This window comes from Tupaia chinensis, unplaced genomic scaffold (genome assembly GCF_000334495.1).
Source record: "Tupaia chinensis unplaced genomic scaffold, TupChi_1.0 Scaffold000288_2, whole genome shotgun sequence".
NCBI classification, from domain to species: domain Eukaryota; kingdom Metazoa; phylum Chordata; class Mammalia; order Scandentia; family Tupaiidae; genus Tupaia; species Tupaia belangeri.
Window position 1 is genome coordinate 2,749,248 of NW_006159773.1, and position 27,674 is coordinate 2,776,921.

General features: G+C 36.2%; 1 protein-coding gene across 6 annotated transcripts in view; it reads right to left on the bottom strand.

Annotated features, from left to right (window-relative positions):
• Window positions 1-2,779: 2,779 nt before the first annotated feature.
• MYBL1 (MYB proto-oncogene like 1) overlaps window positions 2,780-27,674 on the bottom strand; it is a 50,263-nt gene continuing 25,368 nt past the window's right edge. The window contains exons 6-17 of one of the 6 annotated variants that reach the window (XR_003549672.1): window positions 26,783-26,957; window positions 24,390-24,461; window positions 23,374-23,478; window positions 18,250-18,483; window positions 16,486-16,854; window positions 13,388-13,530; window positions 12,319-12,433; window positions 10,146-10,262; window positions 9,954-10,058; window positions 5,299-5,423; window positions 4,402-4,482; window positions 2,780-3,858 (exon numbers count right to left, since the gene is read on the bottom strand). Coding sequence is in view for 4 of the 6 variants with exons in the window: in XM_006150450.3 (XP_006150512.1) it covers window positions 5,295-5,423; window positions 9,335-9,514; window positions 9,954-10,058; window positions 10,146-10,262; window positions 12,319-12,433; window positions 13,388-13,530; window positions 16,486-16,854; window positions 18,250-18,483; window positions 23,374-23,478; window positions 24,390-24,461; window positions 26,783-26,957 (1,744 nt within the window). In the remaining 2 variants the exon portion in view is untranslated. The other 5 variants (XR_003549671.1, XM_006150450.3, XM_014588586.2 and 2 more) reach the window with 5 other exon arrangements.

The following is a 27,674-nucleotide window of genomic DNA, read 5'->3' on the forward strand; positions in this document are numbered from 1 at the left end:
TAATCATGTTATATTTTTAATATACTGTGTTAAATAAATTTTGAAATGTAGTAGAAACCCTCTTACCTGACACTATTTGCATTCACAGATAATTGATCAAGTGTACAATAAACTGGAGGGAGGCCAGAGCAACTAGGTGGTGTGGTGGCTAAGGTGTATGGATCCCACATGGCCCACTGCACAGTTTGAGTCCCAGTCCCGGAGCATTTTACTGCATGAATCTGGACAAGTTTGTTTTCATAACCATGAAAGTGACTTGCAACAGTGCTTACTGTGTAGGGTTGTTACAAGGATTACATGAGATGTAGGTAAAAGGTTTAGCAGTAGCTGCCACAGGGCTGCAGCTGCTACACTGTATACTCACACTTTAGCCTGTGAGCTTCTCAGGGGGTGCAAGACTCCAACAAACCACCTAATGGAACAAATTCTGCACTCGAGGGGAAAATCCATGTAATCCGAGCAGAGTCCAACCAGTCCTCTACTTACGAATGAGTATCTACACATATAATGGGGAACTTGACTGCTCGATCCATTATACTTTTGACCGGAGAACAGCATTTCAGTGACATACTTAGCCATCTCTCCCTCTAGGATAGCGGCTTCCTTAAGAGAAGGGTCATGTACTGCTTACCACAGTATCCCTGGCACCTGACACAAGGCTTCGTAAGCTTTCAGTTAAGTCGAATAAATAAATAGGTGTTGTTATTAGGTCTAAGGAAATTATGTCAGAATCTGCTCAAACCTTTGAGCTATGGTTGGCAAAATTACAGCAGCTGAATCAGAGTAATCTCCCTCCCTCTTTCTCTGTGTTGGCCAGGAAAATCCAATCAAACCTAGCACATTCTGTCCTTGGAGCTGGAATAAGCACACCCGGACTGAGAACTTCAGAAATTAGGGCAATCTTCTACACTGCTTTTAATACTGTTTGCTCAAACTCAATAGCTTTCAACATGCTCATAGCAAGATACTGAAACATTTTCAAGAACACTCTCTTCCTAGCCTGTTAGCTATGAAGTATTTTTCACCCTAGTACATTTTATCTTGGTTTTCTACTGATATATTTCACATATTTCAAATGGATACTGAAAAAGACAAGGGGAAAAGTAACACTCCTGTGGAATTTCAATTCATGTTCCATTTACCCTCTACTCAATTAGAAATAATAAATTTTCATTTCTTACAGAGTAGGTGGCAGTACCTCTTCAAATACTATCATCTGTTTCATGATATAAATGAAAGATGTGACTGGCGAGCTAGTAAGTAGTTAAATCAAACAGGAAATTAGCTGATTATAAAATTAGCTAAAAGATTTTAAGTGATACAGTTTTTTGGCCATAAAGCAAAACCAGTTTCATGAAGATACCTAAGAAATCAGTTATTTATACCCCGTTATGTAAAATAAGGACAGTTAATATTTCCTTATAGTCATGACTAATTTTTAAAATTCTTTTCAGCTTAACACTTAGTGAGATTTTCTAAGCATCATGCTAGACATAGAAGTGAAGGAGTTATAAATAGCAACCCCTAGTCTTCTGAAATTTAACGTCTAAGGGAAAGTTTTATGGAAGCACCAGAATAATCAGGAAATGATTCATAGGACCTGTGTCTTGGACATGAAGATTTTGGAAGACACAGAAAAGCAGTTCCTTAGAGCGAATGTTACAAACACAGGTAGAGAGATAGAAGCATGGACATATATGTTTTGGGGAGATCCAAGTCATAAGCATCATTGGAAAATAAAGTGTGAGAAGAATAGCCAGGTCCAGATTATGAGATGGAAAAGGAGAATTAGTACTATTTATGCAACAGAGACCTATGGGAGGCCTTTACCTCGGAGAGACGTGACTAGATTTATGTGTTTCTCATGTGTCTTTCTGCTTGCATACAGGAGGAAAGTGCCTTCTCCTCTCAAGAGTTTTATTTTACATTATAAATAAGTTGGAATTCTGGTTTCATGTATTGGTCATGTAAACTCAACAGAAGCCTTCTACAGCGAGGTAAACTCATTTCCAGTGAGTTTTCATAACATGCTTCTTTCTCCATTCCTGTGTTTATAACATTCTCTCCAAGGAACTGCTTTTCTCTGTCTTCCCAGCCTGGTAAAATCGTAACTTCCAAGACACAGGTCTATGAACCATTTCCTGAGTTAATTCCATCAGATTTCTGAGCCCGAAGGCTAAAGGTAGAATCTGAGTGGTGAACTCACCGAGGTAATGTAATACTGCAGAGACCTGACCAGACGACCGGTGGGCCTTCCACAGATGACATTCTGATGCCACCGCACGGTCTCTTGATATTTCCATAGGATGAAGATCTGAGTGATCAATGCAGTGATTCAAGTAAGAAATGAAGGAACAGAATTAGAACAGTGGCCTTACATAAGCCGAGAATTTATTACAGATTTCAATGTGAGGAAGGGGGATGAAAGAAGAGTAGAAATTTTTCAGTGAGTGAAAGAAGGGAAGGCAATACCATTAAGAGAAAGAACAAAAGAACACGTCCACATGGGGAAAAGAGGAACTCTGCCTTGAACATGTTTTAGGTGTTAACAGAGGCATCATATATAGAAAATCTAAAAGACAGTTGAAAATATGGCTCTGCAAAAAGCTCAATAGAGAGGCCAAGTTGTGCTAATCGACAAAAATCATCTGCAAAAGGGAGTTCCAAGAGAGAGACAGAAAAAGGCAAAAGAACAGAATGTTAGGTTAGGCCTTTAAGGGTTCAGTCAATTCCATTAAACACAAAACCAAAGTGAAAGGAGTAATATCAAGTCAGCTTGTACACAAAGGCTTTATTTTGGATATAAATATATGTTGACATTGTATGCAAGATTCTCTTACAATGTAGAGTTTTCCCATACATTAAAAAATTCAATTTAGTCAGGGTAATTGTAGTATTAATGTGAAAACCTTACAACAATATGCAGTATTATAAATGTGTAGTCAGTTTCTATGCAAGTATGGCTGCTACATGTATGTCTGGCATTTTTACAACATATTACAAAAAGTTCAAATGAACTCAGCAGTATAAAGGTGACTTAAGATGCCTGACATTTTTGAGATTAAAAATCTTGCAAAAAGCAACAAAGCAGTTAACTGGAGGATTCAACCAATACCAACCCAAATATGTATGACGTCCAGTACGCCCAGACTTAGCCACAATATGTTATCATTTGGATAACTTAATGCTCAAGAAAAATTAGGCTTAAAAAAATATAGCTCTTTCCAGATATTACAGTTTGGTGACTGGAGACTATGTACATCCAAACCAACTAAAGGCTACATTTTTTAAAAAGCAAAAAATGACGACAAAAAAACCATTATGTGCTATCAGTTCAAATTAACTGAAATAGTAGTTACACTTTGCAACAATCATTGGTTTTACAAAATGAAATTTCTGTGAGAAGTTCATTAATTATAAAGCAATCAAAAATACTTAACATACTAAGAAGATTCAAATTGGTTTATCTATTTGTTATCAGTAAGGCATAATCTTAGTACCATACATTTTCTTCACTTCTCACTACATGTAATATGCAAAAACTAGCCAGTGGATTTAAATAGCTTAAAACCCTTTAGATCTACGGTTCAAGAGCTAGGCATTAAAATACTTAGTATTTCCACTTCTACTAACAAAAACCAGATATGGAAATCTCAAGGTGTTTTTATTTTGCTTTTTTAAAGCATAGCAGGATTTTGGTATCTGTAAGAATTTCCAGGTAATGGTTGATTCCATTTTTAAGTTAACTTGGGAACTTGCCATCATTTGCTTTTCATCCTTTCACACAGTGCAAGTGGTGGTCGCTCTTTCCTTCTCTCATAGCAGCAAGCCGATTCTGCTATTTTCTATAGCAGCATACTTCAGGAGTGGAGAGGGAGAGAGTGTGTCAATTATAAATAATTCAAACTACAGTGTACAATTCTATTTACCTGTCAGTGTTTAAGTTGACAGCATACCATTATATGACTCAAAAAATTACATAAAATCTCTACCACAAAAGCAAATAAAGACATTCTTTCAAGAAGAAATAAAATAAGTGCAAACACCTAATACAGGCAACTGAAGCAACTGTTGTAACCTGTAGAGAAACACAAAACATTTATAAAAGGACAAAATATTTTTATAAATAAGAGATAATGTTCTCTACTTCTGAAACATTGAGTAAATAATAATAAATTTCTAAGTGCATACTGTTTTTAGGGACCAAGGTACCATATTATTTTTTTAAACAAAATGCAAAAAATTTTAAACACATATACAAATCACCAGATTAATTTATATGACCCCCCAATATAATTTAAAAAGAAAATATTAAATTATTATTTAGTACATTTTTAGAACTACTTTATAACCAACATGATTTAAAGGGCATAGTGCAATATTTAGGTAGATGTGACATACAGTATAGATATTGTATTCTTTGCAGCTGTAACTTGCGACTGTTTCATACTTCAAGGCCAAACTTGTTCTTTACTATGTTCACTGTAATAACAGGAAACAACATTGACTTCTAGACACCCTGTATATGTATAAATATCTACATTTAAGCTTTAAAAATGAAAATAAATTATAAAAACAGACTTCTTTCCAATTTACAAAGTTTTTCTGTTCCTACATACTGTACAATACATTCAACAAAACTCTCAGCTCTTCTGAGATTTATGAAGAAAATACTGACTCTTCACTAATAGGAAAAAAAACCCTATTTGAATGCTTTTCATTTTTAGTACTATGCTCAAATAAATACATTTAACACTGTAGTTAATTTACTGTTTCTGAGAAATACCAAAAAATAGTAGTGCAACTTCCTATCCTTCCTTTAAATTCTTTTCCACTGTGTTTCTTTGTAAATGATAGCCTAAGTAAATCAGCATCAGGGCATAAATACTTCATAAACCACGTGTGCTTCCCATACACAGACTAATTTCAGAAATCGTACATACTAGCTATAGCAAAACTGCAGCATCAAAAGAGTAGCAATGCATATCTTATGAAGAAAATGTGTGAGATTTACTATTAGAAAAATCCATCAACATTCTGTTTTTCCCATCATGTTCTTAAAAACAATTTTTAAAAATCGTGTCTCTTAAAAATATACTATGAAATTTCCTACCCCTAACTTAAATGGCTTAATTATTAGCTTTTTGCCTACCCAATATGAAAAAAAAGGTGCAAACCATTTTAGGGCTGTATTAAAAACTTTAAAAACAATTAATTGAGAAAAATTTCATAGCAACCTAATTTAGCATAGAACACAGTAAGGAAGTGGGGCATTTCATCAGTTTATAGAGCAATTACAGTATTAGAGCTCTTGAAGTACTGCTAGTAGCCGTGTAAGTACTCAGATATCTTCTTGCTTGTTCAGTCATGATAAGCTGATCTTCTGTCTTCCCATAAACCACTGTCTCCCATTCACAATTTGACTAAGAAGGAAATATTAATAGTGATATGAAAATTACTAAAATAACTACCCATAGTACTTTTTTTAATAATTATTTATTTTTTACTTATTCATTCATTTATTTTTTAATTTGACCAGAGAGAGACAGAGGGTGAGAGTGAGAGAGAGAAAGTGAGAAAGCAAGCGAACAGATTCAGGACTCAAACCCCGGTTGGCCATGTGGGAGTGTCCAGCGCCTTAACCACCACGCCGTCTGCTGGTCCCACTACCCATAGTACTTTACAATTAGACTTTTAAAAGCCAATTATTTTAATTGATTGGCTATTTTATAATTATTGTAAAAATGTTTTGACAATGGCATTATTTCTTTTTAAATAATGATTTTATGTTTTAAACATAGTGAAATATTTATGAATTATCTTTTTAAGGTCAATTACTTTAGCTGTCTATATTGCTCACAGGCCTACGGAGACAGTTTAAAAATTTTGTCTCCAGGCCCAGCAGACGGTATAATGGTTTCATCACTGAACTTCCACATGGCCAACCACGATTCCAGCTCCAGAGCCAGCAGCTTATACATGTGTGCCCAAGATCCTAGGAGGAGAGTAGAGGGGAAGGGATTGCAGTATGGCCATCACCCTGGTGGTGGTGGTGGGGGGGGGCGCGGTGATTTCTCATTCTCTTACTGTCTCTGTCTCTCTCTCCAGTGAGACCACATGTTCTATGGCAAAAACTTCTTAAAAAAAAAACAAAAAACAAAACCCTTTTTGACTCAAGCAATTCCCCCAAATCAAATGAGCCTTAATAGAAAAAGAAGTGATAGTCTTTATTGCTTCAAATTTTGAAAAAGAGAGAATGTAATGTCAAAAAATGAATAGCGAGTGCTTTGTCTTATGAACTAGGAAATGCATTCATTACACAAAGTCAAGTTTATATTTATCTGATTTGTTTTCTTCCCTACTGTAAAGATTACTATATTATAGGTATGGTCTGCTATAAAAATTTTCCAAATGGGAGCAACAAATGACGTAATAGTTATGTTGCTGGACATCCATGTAGTTGACCATGGTTCAAGTTCTGGAACCAGAGGCTTAAAACTCACACCCAGGCACCTGTGCATATGTGCCCAAAATCCCAAGAGGAGAATGGAGGAGATGGGATTACTGCATGGCCATCCCATTTGAGGGGTGATTTCTCGCTGTCTGTCTCTGTGTTTCTCTTGTCTCTACGGTGAGTGCACATGCCCTATAGCAAAAACCTCTCTATAAAAAAATAAAATAAAAAGACAAACAAACAAAAAACTTTCTAACGAATTCTGTTCATTAAACACCAGCAAGGCCAATTATTTTAAATGGGTTAAGAGACTGCACAGCATGGCTCTTTGAAAGCAGTGGCTCAAGACAGATATGATGTGGCCATAATTATTTTCAAAGATATTTTCAAAGAATGCTTTAATGTCAGATATACTAGGTGCTATAATCACTAGGCATACCAAAAAAAAATCTTTCTTTTCAATGAAATTCTCTAGGGTGAACTCTTAAGATAATGCAGTAAAATTTTCCAGCCTTCATTTACAACCACATAGTAGCCACAAAGCAATAGAAGAAAGGATTTTGTCTTACAACTTCTTAGCCACAAAGTTGACTGGAAATCATTATATTACAAACTCATACTAAAACTGCTTCCAACCACTTACCCTTTCAGGATAGCAATTAGGGCTATACATACTTGTTATAACAGAAGAGCTGCCAGTAGATTTTCGTATCTTCAGTCAAAAAAAAAAAAAGAAATCACCTGGAGTGGACCAGGTGGTGGTGCAGCAGTAACACAACTGGACCCATGTGGGAAAGGGTCAGGTTAATGCCTCTGGACCTCCCTAAGCACGCTGGGAGTGCACATGCCTGCAATCCAGGCTGGCTGAGGTATATCACGAGTGAAGACCCTGTTAGGGACGCCTGTCTCTCTCATGAAAGAAACAAATGAATAAACTTAAAAAAAGGAAAAGAAATCACCAGAAGAGTCCCTGGCTACAACTCTGTTTAGTTTGTATGTGTCCTGAGGAATGAGTCTCTCAAACCCAAACCTAATTTGTGTGGCAAAAATGATGGTGAATGTTTAATTACTGTTATAATCAATTTCAAATTTAAAAATAGAAAGTATAATTTGTGATCAGTAGGTCCAAAGTGATCATTGAATAAACAACAATAAAAATCACTAAAGAAATTTATAAATCCATACCTGAAGATTCTTTTCCAATTTGACAACTTTGGAAGTGTTAGGGTTTGGTTTCTTTTTAGTAAGTGTATATGTTTTGTTGGTTGAATTTATATCTTGTTTTTCAGGAGTCAAGTTGCACCTATTGTCATGTATTTCCAATAATGGTATCATTAACAAAGATGTTGTAAATACATTTTCTGACTAAGAGAAAAAAAAAGAAAGAGAAAAATAAAATAACTAATTCAAAAATTGAGACAAATAGAGGAACTACTAAGTAAGTGGTAATGGAAGCCCTGTTCATTTCTCTCCAAGAAAGCATTTTGGTCTGGTGAAATCTCTAATAATGTAGTAATATTAAGCATCTCAGAAATGAACTAAAAATAAATACTGAAATTTAAAGTTTTGATTTTATATTTATCTGATTTGTTTTCTTCCCTACTGTAAAGATTACTATATTATAGGTATGGTCTGCTATAAAAATTTTCCAAATGGGAGCAACAAATGACGTAATAGTTATGTTGCTGGACATCCATGTAGTTGACCATGGTTCAAGTTCTGGAACCAGAGGCTTAAAACTCACACCCAGGCACCTGTGCATATGTGCCCAAAATCCCAAGAGGAGAATGGAGGAGATGGGATTACTGCATGGCCATCCCATTTGAGGGGTGATTTCTCGCTGTCTGTCTCTGTGTTTCTCTTGTCTCTACGGTGAGTGCACATGCCCTATAGCAAAAACCTCTCTATAAAAAAATAAAATAAAAAGACAAACAAACAAAAAACTTTCTAACGAATTCTGTTCATTAAACACCAGCAAGGCCAATTATTTTAAATGGGTTAAGAGACTGCACAGCATGGCTCTTTGAAAGCAGTGGCTCAAGACAGATATGATGTGGCCATAATTATTTTCAAAGATATTTTCAAAGAATGCTTTAATGTCAGATATACTAGGTGCTATAATCACTAGGCATACCAAAAAAAAATCTTTCTTTTCAATGAAATTCTCTAGGGTGAACTCTTAAGATAATGCAGTAAAATTTTCCAGCCTTCATTTACAACCACATAGTAGCCACAAAGCAATAGAAGAAAGGATTTTGTCTTACAACTTCTTAGCCACAAAGTTGACTGGAAATCATTATATTACAAACTCATACTAAAACTGCTTCCAACCACTTACCCTTTCAGGATAGCAATTAGGGCTATACATACTTGTTATAACAGAAGAGCTGCCAGTAGATTTTCGTATCTTCAGTCAAAAAAAAAAAAAGAAATCACCTGGAGTGGACCAGGTGGTGGTGCAGCAGTAACACAACTGGACCCATGTGGGAAAGGGTCAGGTTAATGCCTCTGGACCTCCCTAAGCACGCTGGGAGTGCACATGCCTGCAATCCAGGCTGGCTGAGGTATATCACGAGTGAAGACCCTGTTAGGGACGCCTGTCTCTCTCATGAAAGAAACAAATGAATAAACTTAAAAAAAGGAAAAGAAATCACCAGAAGAGTCCCTGGCTACAACTCTGTTTAGTTTGTATGTGTCCTGAGGAATGAGTCTCTCAAACCCAAACCTAATTTGTGTGGCAAAAATGATGGTGAATGTTTAATTACTGTTATAATCAATTTCAAATTTAAAAATAGAAAGTATAATTTGTGATCAGTAGGTCCAAAGTGATCATTGAATAAACAACAATAAAAATCACTAAAGAAATTTATAAATCCATACCTGAAGATTCTTTTCCAATTTGACAACTTTGGAAGTGTTAGGGTTTGGTTTCTTTTTAGTAAGTGTATATGTTTTGTTGGTTGAATTTATATCTTGTTTTTCAGGAGTCAAGTTGCACCTATTGTCATGTATTTCCAATAATGGTATCATTAACAAAGATGTTGTAAATACATTTTCTGACTAAGAGAAAAAAAAAGAAAGAGAAAAATAAAATAACTAATTCAAAAATTGAGACAAATAGAGGAACTACTAAGTAAGTGGTAATGGAAGCCCTGTTCATTTCTCTCCAAGAAAGCATTTTGGTCTGGTGAAATCTCTAATAATGTAGTAATATTAAGCATCTCAGAAATGAACTAAAAATAAATACTGAAATTTAAAGTTTTGATAACCATTTTTTGACATTATATATTAAGAGCTAACTCCTCTCAAAAAGAAAACAAATGCAAAAAAGAAGCAAATAGAACATTCTCTACAGCTAACAGTTTTTCTCTGAATTAAGCAGAATGATACTAAAGAGATCTCCATGAATCGCTAATAAACTGGCCACACAACAATTAAGAAACAAAAAACTACAAGGACTTAAAGCAACCACTTAAAAATACAATACTTCTTTACACACCTGCATATCTGTAATGTCTTCTGTCAACAGTTGAGTGCCTGGTTCTTCTTTTTCCCAACTATCTAAGACTAGTGATTTTCTGACTTTCTTCACAGAAGCAGGATGCTAGAACAAATAATTTACATAGAAGCATTATGGAAAAGTCTCTTGGACATTGTAATATTTTTATTAACAAGTAAACCAAAAGACTACCTCTTGTTTGCAGCTTTTGTAACCAGATTCATCTTCTTCTTTGAGGAATATGTCTGTTCCAGTTTCTTCTTTTAAAACTTCCCGAATATCTTCTTCCAAGAAGGCAAGAGGCTGGGTCTAAATTGTTTTTAAAAGGGTTTTAAAAAGTTGTTTATAGCAATTCCTTTTTCTGCCAAAATATAGGAAACCCATGTTTTGTTCTTCTCCATTATTGGCATCACTTTCTCCTAGCTTTATGGGTGTAGAAATTATTAGCTATCAATAACTCATCCATTTTACAGCAAAAAATAATAATGTGCATTAGCAAGCCTTGAGTGAAATGTGGCAATTTCTTCCTTTTAGGTTTACTAAATACAGTCTTCCTCTGGAGGGAGCTACTGTAGGGTCTTCAAAATTAGAAAAAGATAAAGAGGGACCAGCGGATGGTGTAGTGGTTATGTCACTGGACTTCCACAAGGCCAACCACAGTTCAAGTCCCAGACCTGGCGACTTGAAACTTATACTGGACACATGTGTGTGCGTGCCCAAGATCCTAGGAGGAGAAGAGACTGTGGTGTGGTTATCCCACCAGAGGGTGATTTCTCACTTGCCCTTTCACTGTCTCTCTCTCTCTCCAGAGGGACAGTACATGTGCCCTAAGGCAAAAACCTCTAAAAAAAAAGAAAAGAAAAAGAATAGAAAAAAAACATTATTTGTCAAGTATTTTTCTCAAGTAGAATAAAACAGAAAATGTAGAACCAATTGGGAATACTCTTGGGCTCCTTATTCTATTTTTCAAGTTTATTTATTTGAAAGATATATATATATTATATACATACATATACATATATATACACATATATACATATATATAATATATATATATATAAAAACTTGGTAAAATTTACAGACAGTACAGAAATGTAATCTCACTCTGGCTAAATGTACATATATTAATAAAAAGTCTAGAAAGCTCTAATAAAAACAACTGTTCACAGTAGTATATGGACGTGACAAAAGGACTTGATCAATCCTATTATGCATCCTCTAAAACAGTATCTCAAAAAAAAAAGAGAGAGAGAAAAAGACTAGAAGAGTTGAGTGAATCTACCCAAAGTTGACTAAAAATAGAATATAACTAAAGCAACCTAAAAGTGACCCGTATTTTAAAACCCTCTATTTTATTTCTAATGAACCTGTCAGAAATCTGTATCTGCCTAGAATGCTCATGGCTTTTCTAAGCTATTTCAAAGGTGACAATATATATGAAAGCACAGATAACTAGGACACTCCCAGCTCTATTTATCAGTGAACGACTACTGCTCCCACTACTATTAGAAACACAAGGGCCAGCAGGCAGTGTGGAGGCTAGGCAGCTGGAATCCACAAAGCCAACGTCGTGCCTTGAGTCCTGGATCCCACAGATTGCTCACAGGGCACGTGTGCGTGCTTGTCCAGAGTCCCAAGAAGAGAACAGAGAAGAGGGGACTCAAAGAGGCACCCTGATCAATCAGTTTCTAAAATGTTATTGTGAAAGAAATTTCTCATGTATATCATAATATTGAAATTATTTTATCCTGCATGTACCTGCTACTAAGACTACTAAAATGTGGGTTTTAGTGTTAAGAGTTCCACGGGGTCAGCAGATGGCATAGCAGTTATGTTGCTGGACTCCCACGTGGCTGACAATGGTTCCAGTCCCAGACCAGTGACTTGAAAATCACCCTGGGTGAGTGTGTGTGCCTTCCCAGGATACTTGAAGGAAAATGGAGGAGAAGGGATTGCAGCATAGACATTCCCCAGTGGGTGGGGGTGATTTCTCACTTTCCTTCTTACTGTCTCTGTCTGTCTCCAGTGATCTCATGTGCTCTAAGGGAAAAACCTCTTAAAAGAAAAGAGTTTGAGTTGACACCTGATTTGCTTTCTCTAAAGAAAGTCAGATTTCAGGGGCCAGCAGTTGGCATGGAGGTTGAGGTGCTGGACTCCCACATGGTCAACCTCGGTTCGAGTCCTGGACCCAGTGGCTTCCTTTGTTACTTTTACTTACTCTCCCTCCCTCCCTCCCTCCCTCTCCCTTTTCTTCTCCTTCTCCCTCTCTAGGCAAATTAAAAATAGCAAAAACCTCTCCCCCAAAAAATCACAATTTGTGGTTTTATTAAAATTAGAAAATATTTTTTAAAAAGGGTATACATACCACAATTTTAAGAGGTCCATATTTTTTCTCCTGTGCAGCAAGCGCATTCTTAAAAGGAGTAGGAGTTCTTGGTGTGGTACCCAATATAGATCTTCTAATAGTAGGTGTTCGAAACCTATTCAATCATTCAAATATTTATATTATAGTCAAACAACTTGATTTCATACAAGTTAAGGAAGGCAAAGCTATTATAAAAAGTTTACAATATATTTCTCTTCTACATACATATGCTTTATTTAAACATTTGAAGATCTACTAAAATATGCCTGCCTAAAATAATTCTGATTCCAATCAATCACCTTAAAATAGTAAAACGAGGGACCACCAGATGGCGTAATGGTTACATTGCTGAACTCCCACATGGCCGACCGTGTTCGAGTCCCAGACTTGGCAGCTTGAAACTCACACTGGGCATAAGTGCATGCACGCATGCCCAAAATCCCTAGAGGACATGAAAGGAAAAGAGATTGTGGTGTGGCCACTCCCTCTGGGTGGTAATTTCTCACTTTCTGTCTCTGTCTCTCTGGTGAGTGAATATACCCTACAACAAAAATCTCTCTTAAAAAAAAAGAAGAAATAGTAAAATGGACTAATACAAAAAAAAAAACCTAAAACCAAGGTCTTGCTTGAATCAAACACTACATTTGGCTGATTTTCAGTGTTCTAGGGATAAAAGATAAGGTCATGATTTTTTTTTTTCTTTTTTTTGAGAGGTTTTTTTGCTATAAGGCACGTACACTTGCTGGAGAAACAGAGAAACAGGAGGCAAGAAATCACCCCCCAGGGAGATGGCCACACTGCAATTCCTTCTTCTCTCAGGATTTTGGGCATCCATGCACATGTACCTGGTGTGAGTTTGAAGCCACTGGGTCTGGGACTCTAACCACCGTCAACTACATGGGAGTCCAGTGACATAACCATTATGCCATCTGCTGGTCCCATGATCTCTTTTTTAAATTATAAGTACTATATGAATGGGGATCATAATGTATGCAATTTATATGGACAAAAAAACTACTCTTAACATTGTGCTTATCTTCTCTAACACAATTACTTAATACCTACTTACCCTACATTTTCCTTTTGATCTTTGGGAGTTGCTTCCTTATGAAGAGGAGTTGTAATGAGAACTTTTTGCCCACAAATAGGAGTTGATGTAAATGAAGGATTTTCTATATTAAGTTGTTCATTTCCAGGACATGTGTTGAAAAACTAAAAAGGGAAGAGAGTTTAAAGACATTTACAGAGCATCAAAATCCCTACACAAATGTTAAACTGATAAGATTTTCAAATTATTTCATCACTCTTAGGAAAAGATCATCAATAATGTCACATTTCCATTCCATGAGAACTAAGCTCCATCAGGGCAGACATTTTTGTTATTTTTATTCAGTGCTGCCTCCCAGCTCTCTTAACACTATTCAGCACATACTAGGCATTCAAGAAATAGCCATTTGACAAATATTCAAAAAAGTTACCAAAAAAATTTTTTAATAAAACTGCATATCAAGTAGATCTACAGAAACTATTAATAGTTGCTGTATTAAATGGAATAGTTTTGTACAATAGTTCTATAAGTTTTCAGCTCTGTTATTAATAAATGATTTTTTATTTCTGTTTTTGCTAGAAGGCACTCATGTGCTCACCAGAGAAAAACAGAGAGGGAGAGGAGAAAGCATCCCCTTGTGGGGGCAATGGTCACACTGCAATCCCTTCTCCATCTCCTTCTCTTTTTTTGGTTTTTGAGTGCATGCACACACACACATACACACACCAGCATGTTTCTTGGGCCTCGAACCATACAGTCATCCATGTGGGAGCCAGCTACTTTAACTACCAGGCCCTAGAACTGGCTCAATAAATGCTCTTTTTTTGGGAAGAGGTTTTCGCTATAGGGCACGGGTGTTTGCCAGAGAGACAGAAAGCGAGAAATCATTTATTGCCCCCATGGGAGGGATGGCCATGCACAATCCCTTCTCCTCCAATCTCAAAATTTAGGGCACCCACATGTGCCTGGCACAGTTTTTAGCCGCTGGGTCTGGGACTTGAACCGTGGTTGACTACATGAGAGTTCAGAGACATAACCGTTACACCAACTGCTGGTCCCAATAAATGTTCTTAAGTGGCCTTTTTTATGTGAGTACTTTGAATTTACAATACAATAACATAGGGCTAAAAGGTGGCACAGCAGTAAAACTCGATGCTCTGAGAAGCAGACCCCCATGGGAAGGTGGCCAGTTTGCATCTGCAGACATCCCAGCGTATACCAGGCACGTGTGCGCCCATGATTTCAGCTGTCTGAGGCTGGGGGTGGGTCATCAGACCCTGTCAGCAAGGGAGTGCTCTCTTTCTCTTCTCTCTCTTTCACTCACAGAATAAACTTTTTAAAAAATGAATATAATAATAATAATGCTTTAAGGATAAGAAATACAACTGTCTGGCAAATTTGCCTATCTAGAACACAAAACAGAACCTCTGAGTAGCCAAAACTAGTATCATAGAGTCCATTTTCTAAATTATACAATTTACTAACTGGATATTAACAACTGTGAAATACGAATGCATTTTTATAGCCAACAGATTAGAAGCAGTGGCTACTAATGACAAAGTGGAAATTGCTTCAAGGCTACTTATACCTAGAATGAATTCTAGCTCTACCATTTCTGGCTCCTAATTTTTAAATTTTCTTTACCCTACGATTAGTGATCAAACCCTTTTTTACAAGATAAAAATCCAAACTCCCTGCAATGGGATATAAACACCTTTTAGTCACTTACCATATTGGGAATTACACTTCCACAAAAACTGCTAACATGCGAGTTCCAGAAATACAATAGAAAACTGCTAGTTTTCTAGATCACAATGGCTTTGTATCCCAGATTCTACTCATCTTCTCATACCACCAATAACATCCCAGCATTCTCCATGTTTCTTTGACCATTAAACTTCCTTCTTCCCCCATAAAACTTAACTTATGTGAAAGCTGGTGTTTTCAGAAGCACCAGCTCCCTCTCACTAACGGAACTTAGACAAGTTACTCAACTTGATTTCATTATACCTACTCCTAAGATTTTTCTGAAAAAGGATTAACACTGTGAGCAAAGTGTTTCACACATAGCCAGGAACATAACAAGAAACTATTCTTTCAAAGAACATTAAGAAGGAAAATTCAATAGGTAAACTAAAATCAAAATTATTCTAAATAGGTGAGGTCTCTTTATAGCTTATCAGATACATTTTCTAAAAAGTCAGTCACCAGGACAAGCAGATGACATAATGGTTAGGTCACTGGACTCCCATGTAGTCAACCATGGTTCAAGTCCCGGACCTGGTGGCTTACAACTCATGCTGGGCATGTGTGTATACATGCCTAAAATCCCAAGAGGAGAATGGAAAAGGAATTGCAATGATGGGACCATCCACCCTGGGGGGTGACTTCTCACTGTCTCTCTGTTTCTCCAGGGAGAGCATATACCCTATTTAAAAACAAAACAAAAAAAACTCTCTTAAAATAAATAAATAAATACATACATACATACATACATACATACATACATACAGTAAGTCAGAAAACTGAATTTCGATCTTAGCTATGCATTTGACAACTGGACCAATCATTTTATCTTCCTAGGCCTGTTCCCTGATGAGTCCTATGTAAAGATGTGGACTACATGATAAAGAAAATGTCCCTTTTAGCTCTAACAATGTCAAACATCATAATGTAGCTACTACACTTGGTGACATACTTTCTAATCTACTAGAATTTAACAGTCATAAACATATTTAACACACTATTTTTATGTTTTATTTTTGGGTTTTTTTTTTTTTCTACTTTGACAGAGGACTTGTGTGCTTGCCAGAGAGCAACAGAGAGAGAGAAAAATTTAGGAAGCATTTCCCATGGTGGATAGTCACACTACAATCTCTTCTCCTCCATTTCTCCTTTTGTGATTTTGAGCACAAATGCACATGCACCTGGCATATTTTTCAAGTTGTGGGGTCTGGGACTCAAACCTCCCATAGTTGGCCATATGGGATCCAGCCATCTTAACCACCACACGACTGGTTGGCCTTTACATGTCAACAATTTAACCAATCGCTGGTAAAGATAAAAAAATCTAATTTAATCTAGCTCATCAACATTTGAAAACACAAACAAAAACAAACCTGTGAAGGTGAAAATGGTAGTGTTTTCACTGGCGTGTGTTTTAGTGCTGTATTACCGCCATCATGGAATGAGCCATCACCAAGTTCACTACCTGGGGACTGACCTACTCGCGTTCTTCTCTTCTTTCTGAGGATGGTAGGTGGAGTGCTAAACTTGGCCACATTTGGGGTTGTTAAAGGAATAGCCTCACTCTCTCCATTGTTACAACTGTTCTTTTTTTCTTCAAGTACAAGACTGACATTAAATTGACATTCCATGGCTCCTTCATTGTGTTGAATTCGCATCAGTTTAACTGGGGTGGACTTAACAGGAGAAGCAGCAGCATCAGAAAGATCAAAACTGGTCACATCACTCCATGCTACAGGATCCTGCAATAAATTAAATTCTTAACTAAAGTTAATGCTGTAAACTAGTTAAATCTGATCTTGAACACAGGATGACAATTTCCAGAGTTAATTAACTACTCATTTTTATTTTATTTTTATGTTTTTGCTACAGGACATGAGCACTTGTAAGAGAGACAGAGAGAGAGGGAGAGGAGAAAGTATCCCCATGGGGCATGGTCACACTGCAACCCCTTCTCCTTATCTTTCCTCTCAGGACTTTGGGCATATGCATACATGTATCATGCATAGGTATCTTCTTCAGTAAGACTTTTCAGAGGATTAGATTATGCTTTTCCTATCACACCAATTTGAAATATTCCAAAATAACATGTCATCTGATTTGGTAACTGAACTTTACTGTCAAAGTATTTTAAATAAAAGGAAAAAACGTTTAGTTATTATCAAATCGTGAAAGTTCACATTCTATTGCATATCAGGAAAATATGATCAAATTTTGCATAATCAGTTATTTGTTAATGCACATGGAATATGTTTAAAATGGTGATACATTTTAATCTACAAATTCAATTTAACCTCAGGACATAATTTTGCACAAAGCTATGTATAAATATGTTATTTGTAATACTAAAAAACTAGACATCACCTAAATGCCTAACAGTAATACACCAGGTAAATAAATTTTCATAAAATTCATATTACAGATATGAATATACTATAAAGCCACTAAAATTCAACTTTAAAAAACTTAATCAATGTAAAATATATCTATAACCTTGATTTGATTATTACACGCTGCATGCTTTGAAAAAACATAGTATACCCTACAAAGATGTATGACAATTATATGTAAACTGAAAATCAAATTTTAAAAATGTCCCTACTTACCAAAATTAAAAATTAAAAATAGTTTTTAAAAACGCAGACATGTTCATAATATAAGTGAAAGACACACACACAGAAAAATCCACAAACACAATTCAAAAGTGTGTATATATATATATATATATATATATGTGTGTGTGTGTGTGTGTGTGTGTGTGTGTGTGTGTGTGTGTGTTTTATATGTATAGAAAATAAACTGAAAGGAATACATTACATTATTAACTCTGAGTTTATGGGGGACTTTAATTTTCTTCTTTACAGTTTTCTCTAACTTCCAAGTTTCTCTAATACATTTGCATAACTTGTAAAATAAAAACTAAAATTTCTAGTTATAAAAAATTCTACACAAGGCACATAATTGAGAAAAATTTCAACTTTTTTTCTTTTTTTTTTTTTTTTTTTTTGCTGGAAGCCATTGGAGAGGTCAGAACAAAATTAAGCATGGCATTCAAAGTAATGCTTAACATAAAACTGGCCAATGTCCATTAAACTGAATTTTAATTAAAACTTATAGTCCTACAATTCCAAACTTACAGATTCAATAAGCTCTAGAGTCTCTGCAAATTCTGGGATGGTCTGTAGAGAGGACAGCACAGCATTTGCTTCGACAGCCAGGAACTTCGTGGGTGAGTTTTGCTGAGCAGACATGGTCTGATTTTCATCCATACTGTAAAACTCACTAGCATGCTCCTCAAGGCTATTTATATTATTAGACATGCTATCATCCATGAGGAAACTACCAGACCAGCTAGAAAAGCTTCCAGGCTGCTAAAAGTACAAGAGAAATGTGAAACATGATTTATCATTCTCAAGGTAAACACGAATTCAGATTCCAAGTGAAACTTTTTTTAGAACAATGTACTTTATATTATTTCAGGTAAAAACACAGTAGCAAATATACTGCCCTTCCTCAAAATTGGTATAAAATTGTTTTCATTAAACCTCATACCTTGACTATATTTCTTTTCTTTTTTTCTTCCTTTTTTTTTTTTGGAGAGATTTTTGCTACAGGGTGCATGTCACCAGAGAGACAGAGAGACAGAAAGCAAGAAATCACCCCCCAGGAGGATGGTCAACCTGGCAATTTCTCCTCCATTCTCCTCTTGGGATTTTGGGCACACACGCACACACACCTGGCATGAGTATCAAGCCTCTGGGTCTGGGACTTGAACAACAGCCAGCCATGTGGGAGTCTAGTGACATAAGCATTACATTATATGCTGGTCCCAATATATTTCTTTTTTCTAATTAAATATTTTTATCTATAAAATCGTTTTTTAAAAAAAAGCATTTATATGCAACATAAAGTCTAAATTCCTAGAACCTGACCTCTCTGTTCTTATCAAACATCATCTCCAACACATCCAGGCATAAGCCCTCGTTCTAGGGAATACCCAGCTATAACAGTTGCAATTTCCTGAGCGTATTACACATACTACTGACTCCCTTTATCTAGAATGTCCCCTAACCTACTGATTAAGAAAATTCCTATTCTTCATTAAAGACACAGGTAAACTATTAGAAAATACTCCTGACTTATACACATGTATCTGTTTCATTTAGAATAGTATCGAAATTCATCTAATTTGCAACTTCATAATCATCACCTGCCTTTCAAGATTAAGCTCAAACCAGATTTCTTCCAAGAACCTTTCCCTGACTACCTGAATCTAAATTATGTACCTCTTGTATGTGCTCTCCTAACACTTTGTGACTAGATCCTCTTTTCCTATGTCCCCATTGCAGAGCAAATCCTCTGAAGTCAGGGACTGTCATTTTTCTTTATCTCCTACCTTGTAAAACTAGTTTCTTAGTGTTTGAATTTTATCTTTAGGTTTTTGCCACAGGGTGAGTGTGCTAGCAGGACAGACAGAGGGAAAGTGAGAAATCACCCCCCCGCCCCCACCCCAGGGGTAATGGCCAGGCCACAATCCTTCTCCTCCCTTCTCCTCTTGGGATTTTGGGCACACACACACACACACACACACACACACACACACATCTAGCATGCTTTTCAAGCCACTGGGTACGGGACTCAAACCACTGTTAGCCATATGGAAAATTTACACCTTAAACCACCACGCCACATGCTGGCCCCACTTCTTAATGTTTTATAATAAAAACAAGACACCTTGAAGAGTCATGAAAGAAACAAGTGTGGGGAACCAGCAGTTAGCGTAATGGCTATGTCAATGGACTCCCACGTAGTCGAACATGGTTCACGTCCCAGACCCAGTGTCTTAAAACTCATGCCGGGCACGTGTACGTGCGTGCCCAAGATCCCGAGAGGAGAATGGAGGAGAAGGGATTGCGGCATGACTATCCCCTCTGGGGGGTGATTTCTTGCTTTCTGTCTCTATGTCTCTCTCTGTCTGGCGAGCGCACGCGCCCTATAGCGAAAATCTCTCCAAAAATAAAAAAAAGAAACAAAAAGAAACAAGTGTGTAGCACTGTCCAACTCTGAGATGATGAAAATGTTCTGTATCCGCAGCTGCTTAATAAAGGAGCCACTAGCCATATGAGCGACTGAAATGCAGCTAGTGCAACTAAGGAATGAAATTTTAAATACTGTTTAAAATTAAATGTAGCTAGTAGCTACCATATTATAGAGAGCATATTGACTAATTCATAGAAAGCACTCAATAGATGGTACCTAATACTGTCAAAAATAAAATCAAATGTGCTAGAGATTTAAAATAAAACATTAAATTTCAAAATAAATAGATGAAAATCCATTGTTGCAAAGCAAATTCCACCTTTTCTCTTTTTTTTGAGAGGTCTTTGCTATAGGGCGCATGTGCTCACCAGACAGACAGAGAGAGACAGAGACAGAAAGCGAGAAATCACCCCCCCAGAGGGGATGGCCACGCTGCAATCCCTTCTCCTCCATTCTCCTCTCGGGATCTTGGGCACTCATGCACACACGCCCGGCGTGAGTTTTAAGCCACCAGGTCCAGGACACAAACCACGGTTGACTACATGGGAGTCCAGTGACATAGCCATTACGCAAACTGCTGGTCCCAAATTCCACCTATTTTAAAGTTCCTTTAGAAAAAAGAAATTAAAGCAACCTTATTTCATTAGTATAGCCACAAAATCATATGCCCTTCAATTGAGTTTGCATGTGGGAAAAGCAATCCAAAACGCAAAGAGGGAGGTCACTGGGCACAATAGGAAAAACAGAATTGCAATCATACAGAACTAAATCTGAACCTAACAACATTCCACCTACTTCACTGAGTTAATATGAGGATTACCAAGAATACATAAAAAACATCAACAAGATTAAAAACTATTGGATACTCAGTATAATAGTGGTCATATTATCACATAATTATTCTAAGGAATAAAAACTTTGTATGTTTATGGAGTCTATTGTATTAGCAGCAGCAACTTCCCTCTAAAATTCAAAATATCTTTAACCAAATCTTTATGTGAGCAGATTTCAGACAGCAAGTTCTAAAAGTAATCATTTTCCTTTTTTAATGCAAAATGCTAGTTTTTAAACTATCTATATTTTTCCTATTAAATTAAAAAAAAGTTAAGACTACCATAAAAAATGCGAGTGGTTTAAACCTGATATACTCATCTACAAATGCTGATGCTCTAACCATAACTATTTATTTGCAGCTTAACAAAACCAAAGTTAATTTTTAAAGAATTATTTCATTTCATTTTATTCATCATTATTAATATTTTTTAATTTGACCAGAGAGAGACAGAAAAAGAGAGAGAGAAAGTAAGAAAGCAAACTGCCAGATCCAGGACTCAACCATGGTCAGCCACATGGGAGATCAGCGCCTTACCACCATGCCACTGCCACCCCTCCAAAATTAATTTTAAGGTAAGTGCACTTCAGGTCTTCCTACTTGCCCACAGTTTTTGCAATTTCAAAACAAAAACTGCTTTTCATATGATACCTTATTTATTACAATTAAAAAATGTCATTTTCACTAATATCCTCTTAAATAGTATAAAGACATTATCAGTTGCTATTTTAAGATCTTAGGCCATTTTATCTTAGTGATTATGTCTAAATTCCTAGTTACTCTCCGTGTATTATCCTCTCATGCAGCCTCAAACCAAAGAAGATCCTTTTCTAAACATAAAGAGGCACAACATACTATTATAAACTTTTACTATTTTATATTTTTTTGCTAGAGGATATGTGCAGTCACAAGAGAAAGACAGAGAAGAGGAGGAAAAGTCACCCCTGATGCGGAACAGTCAGGCAGAAATCCTTTCTTCTCCATCTCTCCCTCTTTTCAGGACTTTGGGAACACACACACACACACCTGGCATTTTCTCAAGCTAACAGTTAGTTCCAGGATTCAAGCCACAGGGTCAGCTGTGGGGGATCCAGCTGCCTTAACCACCAGGCCATGAAGCCAACTCTATTTTAAATTTTTTAAATCGCCATTAAAGTAAAAAACCCATGTTTTTTTCTTTTAACCCATCTATCACAATCTGTTTAATTCTGTTAAAAAGATTACCATTTATCCTAACTGAATACTCCCAGTTAATTCTCATCAAACAAATTTCAGACAACAGCTTACATACATGGTAACCAAAACTCAACATCTACATAAAATTTGTTTTGAAAGACTTCTTTAGAGAGCATAAAATAAAATAGTTACCCTTCCACATATTACTTTTCTCAACTGACTGAGTATATATATATGTATATGTATATATATATATATATTTTGTTTTTAGAGAGAGAGATTTTTGCTATAGGGTGTGTGCACTCTCCAGAGAGAGATAGAGAAAGAAAGGGAGAAATCACCCCCCAGGAGGTTGGCCACACTGTAATCCCTTCTCCATTCTCCTCTCATGATCTTAGGCACACGCGCCCACCATGAGTTTTAAGTCGCCAGATTCAGGACTCAAACCACGGTCAAATACATGGGAGTCCAGCATTACTCCATCTGCTGGTCCCTGAGTTCATATCTTAAATATTAGTAAACAGTTAAAAAAAAATGTCAAGGAAAACCAAAGTATTTTTGGAGCTCATAAATATTTTTACATCTGCTATATTCCTTCTTTTTATTTATTTTCTCTTTTCCTGTTTGCTCTAGGGTACATGCCATAGCCAGAGAGAGACAAAGAAAGAGAGGGACAGTGAGAAATCACCACTAGGAGGAATGGCCACACAGTAAGCCCTTCTCCATTCTCCTCTCAGGACTTTTAGGGCATGCACGCATATGCACCAAGTGTGTTTTTTTAAGCCACTGGGTCCCAGACTCAAACTGCACAGTCAGCCATGTGGGATCCAGCTCCCTTAATCACCATGCCACCTGGCTAGCCCACATTTTTCAAGTTTTAATTTTTCCTACTAAAGCAATTACTGTGAGGAATGTCTAAAATAAAAATAAAGCCTAATCTAAAGCTCATATAATTTTTACAAACATAGTATATCAAGATTTTCCCTTATGCTTAACACTTATGTCTTAAAAAGTATCCTAATACAGAATATTGTAAAGATATACTCAGAGAGATGTATATAAAAATCAGGCTACTTCAAAGTTGCAAATAAAAAACTATTTTTACTCCATATTAAAATCTGAAGTCCTACTGAATATGCTTTCTAGATAATTAAAACTATGAAAGTATATGAAGGATTCTAACAATAAAATCTAAACAGGCCTTATTTCTTACCGATGGAAATCTCTTTCTTCTAACTTCGTTCTCAGCTGACATGAGCAGCAACTCAAGTTCCTTTATTTTCTTTTCTTTATCAGGATCTTCATCAACAAAAGGTTGCTAAAATAGGTTAATAAACAGCTTCCTTACATAAATGCTTCACTATATGAGTTCCAAGTTTTATATTCTTCTGTGCAACATAAATAGTATTTACCTCATAAAGCTTGCTATTAAATCCTAAATATTCAATATCGCAATCCCTCTGACAACAAAAAATTCTGAAAATTTAAAAAATAAATCTAGAAAATACATTCTATCATCTATATGAGTTTTAGTTTATTCAATCTTTTTTTTTTTTTTTTTTCCCAGAGAGATTTTTACTATAGGGAGTGTGTACTTACCAGAGAGACAGAAAGTGAGAAATCATTCCCCGGAGGGGATGGCAAACTACAATCCCTTCTCTTCCACTCTCGGGATTTTGGGCATCCACGCACACAAGCCACCAGCTAGGGACTCCAACCGCAGTTGGCCTAACCACCATGCTTAACCACCATGCCATCTGCTGGCTCCAGTTTATTGAATCTTAACAAATACATTCTATCCAATTTAGCAAAGATATATCCATTCCCAACTTGAATGTTTTTCTTTCTTTTTCCATGAGGAAGAGACAGAGATAAAAAAAAGGCTCCCAACACCACAATCCACCCATAACTAGCCACAGATCATGGACACATACATGCCCAGAGTACTCAGAGAGATTTCCATGGACCCTTCCATGTGGATGAGCCTTATGATGTGAAGTTTTACCACTGTACCACTGTCTGGCCTCATTTATATAGTTCAAACTACTTACACACTTTCCCCCTTTATGTTAAAATAATCAAAGTGAATAGGATAGTTATTGTTATTGCATTATATAAATATTGTTATATTGTTTTTAGCCCTACTTTAATAGATGAGGAAAGAGGCACTATTAAACTTTGAAAAACATATTTGAAAACACTTCTTTGTCTGTTAGAAATAAAAATTACCTGAAGAAAAGCAGAAGTCTGAACATGTTCTACACAATTGCCTTCAGGTGACACATACTGATAGCCAGGGATCTAAAAAGTAATCAGACCGTGACTAGCATATATATAATGCTACTTACATTTTTTAAATGAAGCAAACAGCAAAAACATTTGACAAAATATCAACATTGAAATGTAAAACGTATTTCTATTAATTCTGCAAATTCATACCTATAATAATTTTTTAATCTAATATATATATAGATTATATAACAGAATCAACTTATTAAGTCCTAACACTTAGGAGAGACCTTCAACTTCTATGTAAAATGTGAATACTTAGCTGAATTTACCAGTCAGTCTATCTATTATTTAACCAGCCAATTATTTTTTAAAATCAGCTATTAAAAGTATTGCTCTAGGGAGCCAGCAGGTGGTTTGGAGGCTCAAGTGGCTAGATCCCATAGAGCTGACTATGCAGTTTGAGTCCTGGACTTAGAGACTTGAAAAAACAAGCCAAACATGTATGAATACCTGTCCCAAATCCCAAGAACGGTGAAGGGATTTTGGCATGGCCATCCTTCCTGAAGGGTGATTTCTCATTCTCTCTCTTTTTCTCTTTCTGGTGAGCACACATGCCCTATGGCAAACTTAAAATAAAAAAAAAAACAAACAAACAAACAAAAAAAACCTGTTGTTCTGTCTTCTAAAAAAATACTTGTGGTCCTATCTGGTCAAAGGAACTAGTCCTTATGAAATACTCACAGGATGGAGACTAAAGGGAGTTTTTCAGTGTTCTTATTTCTTATGCCTACCATCATTCCATGCCAATCTATGGGTAGAAAGATATGAAAACACAACCTTCTTGTCTTAGAAAAAAATCAGAATCACTAATGTATTTTTGATAGATACTAGGCGAGGTAACACTCTGCTTCTTTTCTAAAACATCTATAATAAGAATTTTGAAGTTGCATGTGAATTTAGTGAGCAGTTGTAGAAAGAAATATGAGACGAGGTAGTATTAATTTTTTTAATTTGCTTGAGGGCGCATGCACTCACCAGAGAGAGACAGAGAGAAAGAGAGAGGAAGTAAGTGAGAAGACACCCTCTATATGGGATAGTCATGCCTCAATCTCTTCTCTTTCATTTCTCTTTTTGGAATTTTGGGCACACACACACACAACAGTGCATTTTTCAAGCCACTAGGTCCAGGACTCCCAACTCTGCAATTGGCTATGAGAGATCCAGCTGCCTAAGCACCATGCCAGTGGCTGGCCCAATGGAAGTTATTTTTTAAAACCTTACAATTGAATAAATATTAGACATGAAATTGTCTGCTTTCCATAAGGGCCTACATAAATCACTATCTAATGCAGAATAATTATATGTGACTTTAAATATAGAACCTAGCTTTATAACACTCAATTGGTATCATTTATCACTCAATTTAGTAATTCCAATGAATTAAAAATTAATCTTTTTCTAACTTTCTATACAAATCTGACGGTATTCAAACCAAAACAGTTCTTCTTCAAATCATACTTCACAATAAAGTTCAAATTCTCCCTTTAGCAGTTTAAATTAATTGAAATATGAACATACAAATAATAAAATTATTAAAAAATAATAAAATTATTGAAAGAGAAACATTCTTGAGGCCAGTCAAATAGTGCCACAGTTAGGCACAGTGCAGAGGAAGCCAGATCCCACACGAATGACCCTGTGCAGCACACACAACATGGTTGGGATCCTGTTGGGATGAAGAACTACAGAAAAAGGATTATACATGACCAGGTCCTGTTGTGGGGTGTTCTCTCCCTCTCCCATGTGTGTACCCTCTAATTAAATAAATAAATAAGAAATTATTTTTTTTTAATTGCCAGAGTGTATATGCATTTAGAAAACATATACACTAAGTTTCTCATGAAAAAATTACATATAGGGCCAGCCTATGTCACAGTGATTAAGGCAGCTGGATCTCACATAGCCAACCATGTAGTTTGAGTCCTGGATCCAGCAGCTTGAGTAATATACCTGGTGCACATGCATGCATGCCTAAAATCCCAAAGAAGGGAGAAATGGAGGAGAAGGGACTATGTCATGGCTATCCCCCCGGAGGAAATGCTTTCTCGCTTTCCCCCTCCATTTCTCTCTGTCACTGGCAAGATCATGCTTTTACTGGAAAAAAAAAAAAATTAATGCTTTTAAATATCACACATAAAGGGAGAGATTTTAATGAGTTTGTTCCCAAAATATTTATCAATCAAAATTATGGCATATTTTTTCAGTTTGGAAAGTTAAATGTCTATTCCTCCCTTAATATATGTTATACTTGGCCTATTAAGAAACCAAATACCTTCCCATATAGCAACTAAAGAAATTTTAGAAATAATATAGGTATTAAAAATATGTGCCTGAACAGGTATGTAAAACTGATTCTGGGTTTGCAAATGGTCCATAGTCGCACAAGGTTTGTGTTGAAGCTTAGATGAAGATCGTTCTGATTTTATTCCATCTTGTAAGTAGCCCTCCTGTTCCACTTTTCTTCGCATAGTAGAATTCCAATGATTTTTGATAGAATTATCAGTCCTAAAAAATAAAATTGTTTCATTTAAAAGAGAAGAAATATACAAGTTTTAACACTGTATAACTTGTACAAAGTGCTTGACACTAATTTTACAGCTGGTAGAATTATTTTTAATAAACTAAAGGTATATTGTTATATATAACATGTAGTTATAAGCACAAGAGATACTGCACTGAATAACACAAAGAAGGCCCCTGCTCCCAGGGAGTTTATATTCTCAACAGAAGTGCAGCAGTGGAGATGGAAGAATAGGAAAAAAAAAATGAAATGAGTAAGAAAAATATCAGTACAATGCAGATAATTAAAGTAGGATAGAAAAGTGAATAACTGGGATAATTTTAATTAGGTGATCCAGGAAGTCCTCTGTGAGAAGAGTGAAGCTAAGGTCTAAAGGACAAAGATGAACCAGACATACAAGAACAGGAAAAAAAAAAAAAGCCTTTAAGATAAAGAGTATAGCTGGGGCCAGCAGGTGATGCAGTATTTACGGCAGGGCACTACTACATGGCCCACAGCAGCTCAAGTCCTGGACCTGATGACTTAAAAATCCTGTAGGGCGGAGGGAGGGCAATTTCTTACTTTCCCTGTCTCTCTCTGTTGAGCATTCATAAACTAAATAAATAAAAATATAAGTTAAAAGGGTGAATTTGCATACATGCCCCAAATCCTGAGAGTAGACTGGAGAAGGGATTGTGGTGTGGTTATCCCCCTGGGGGTAC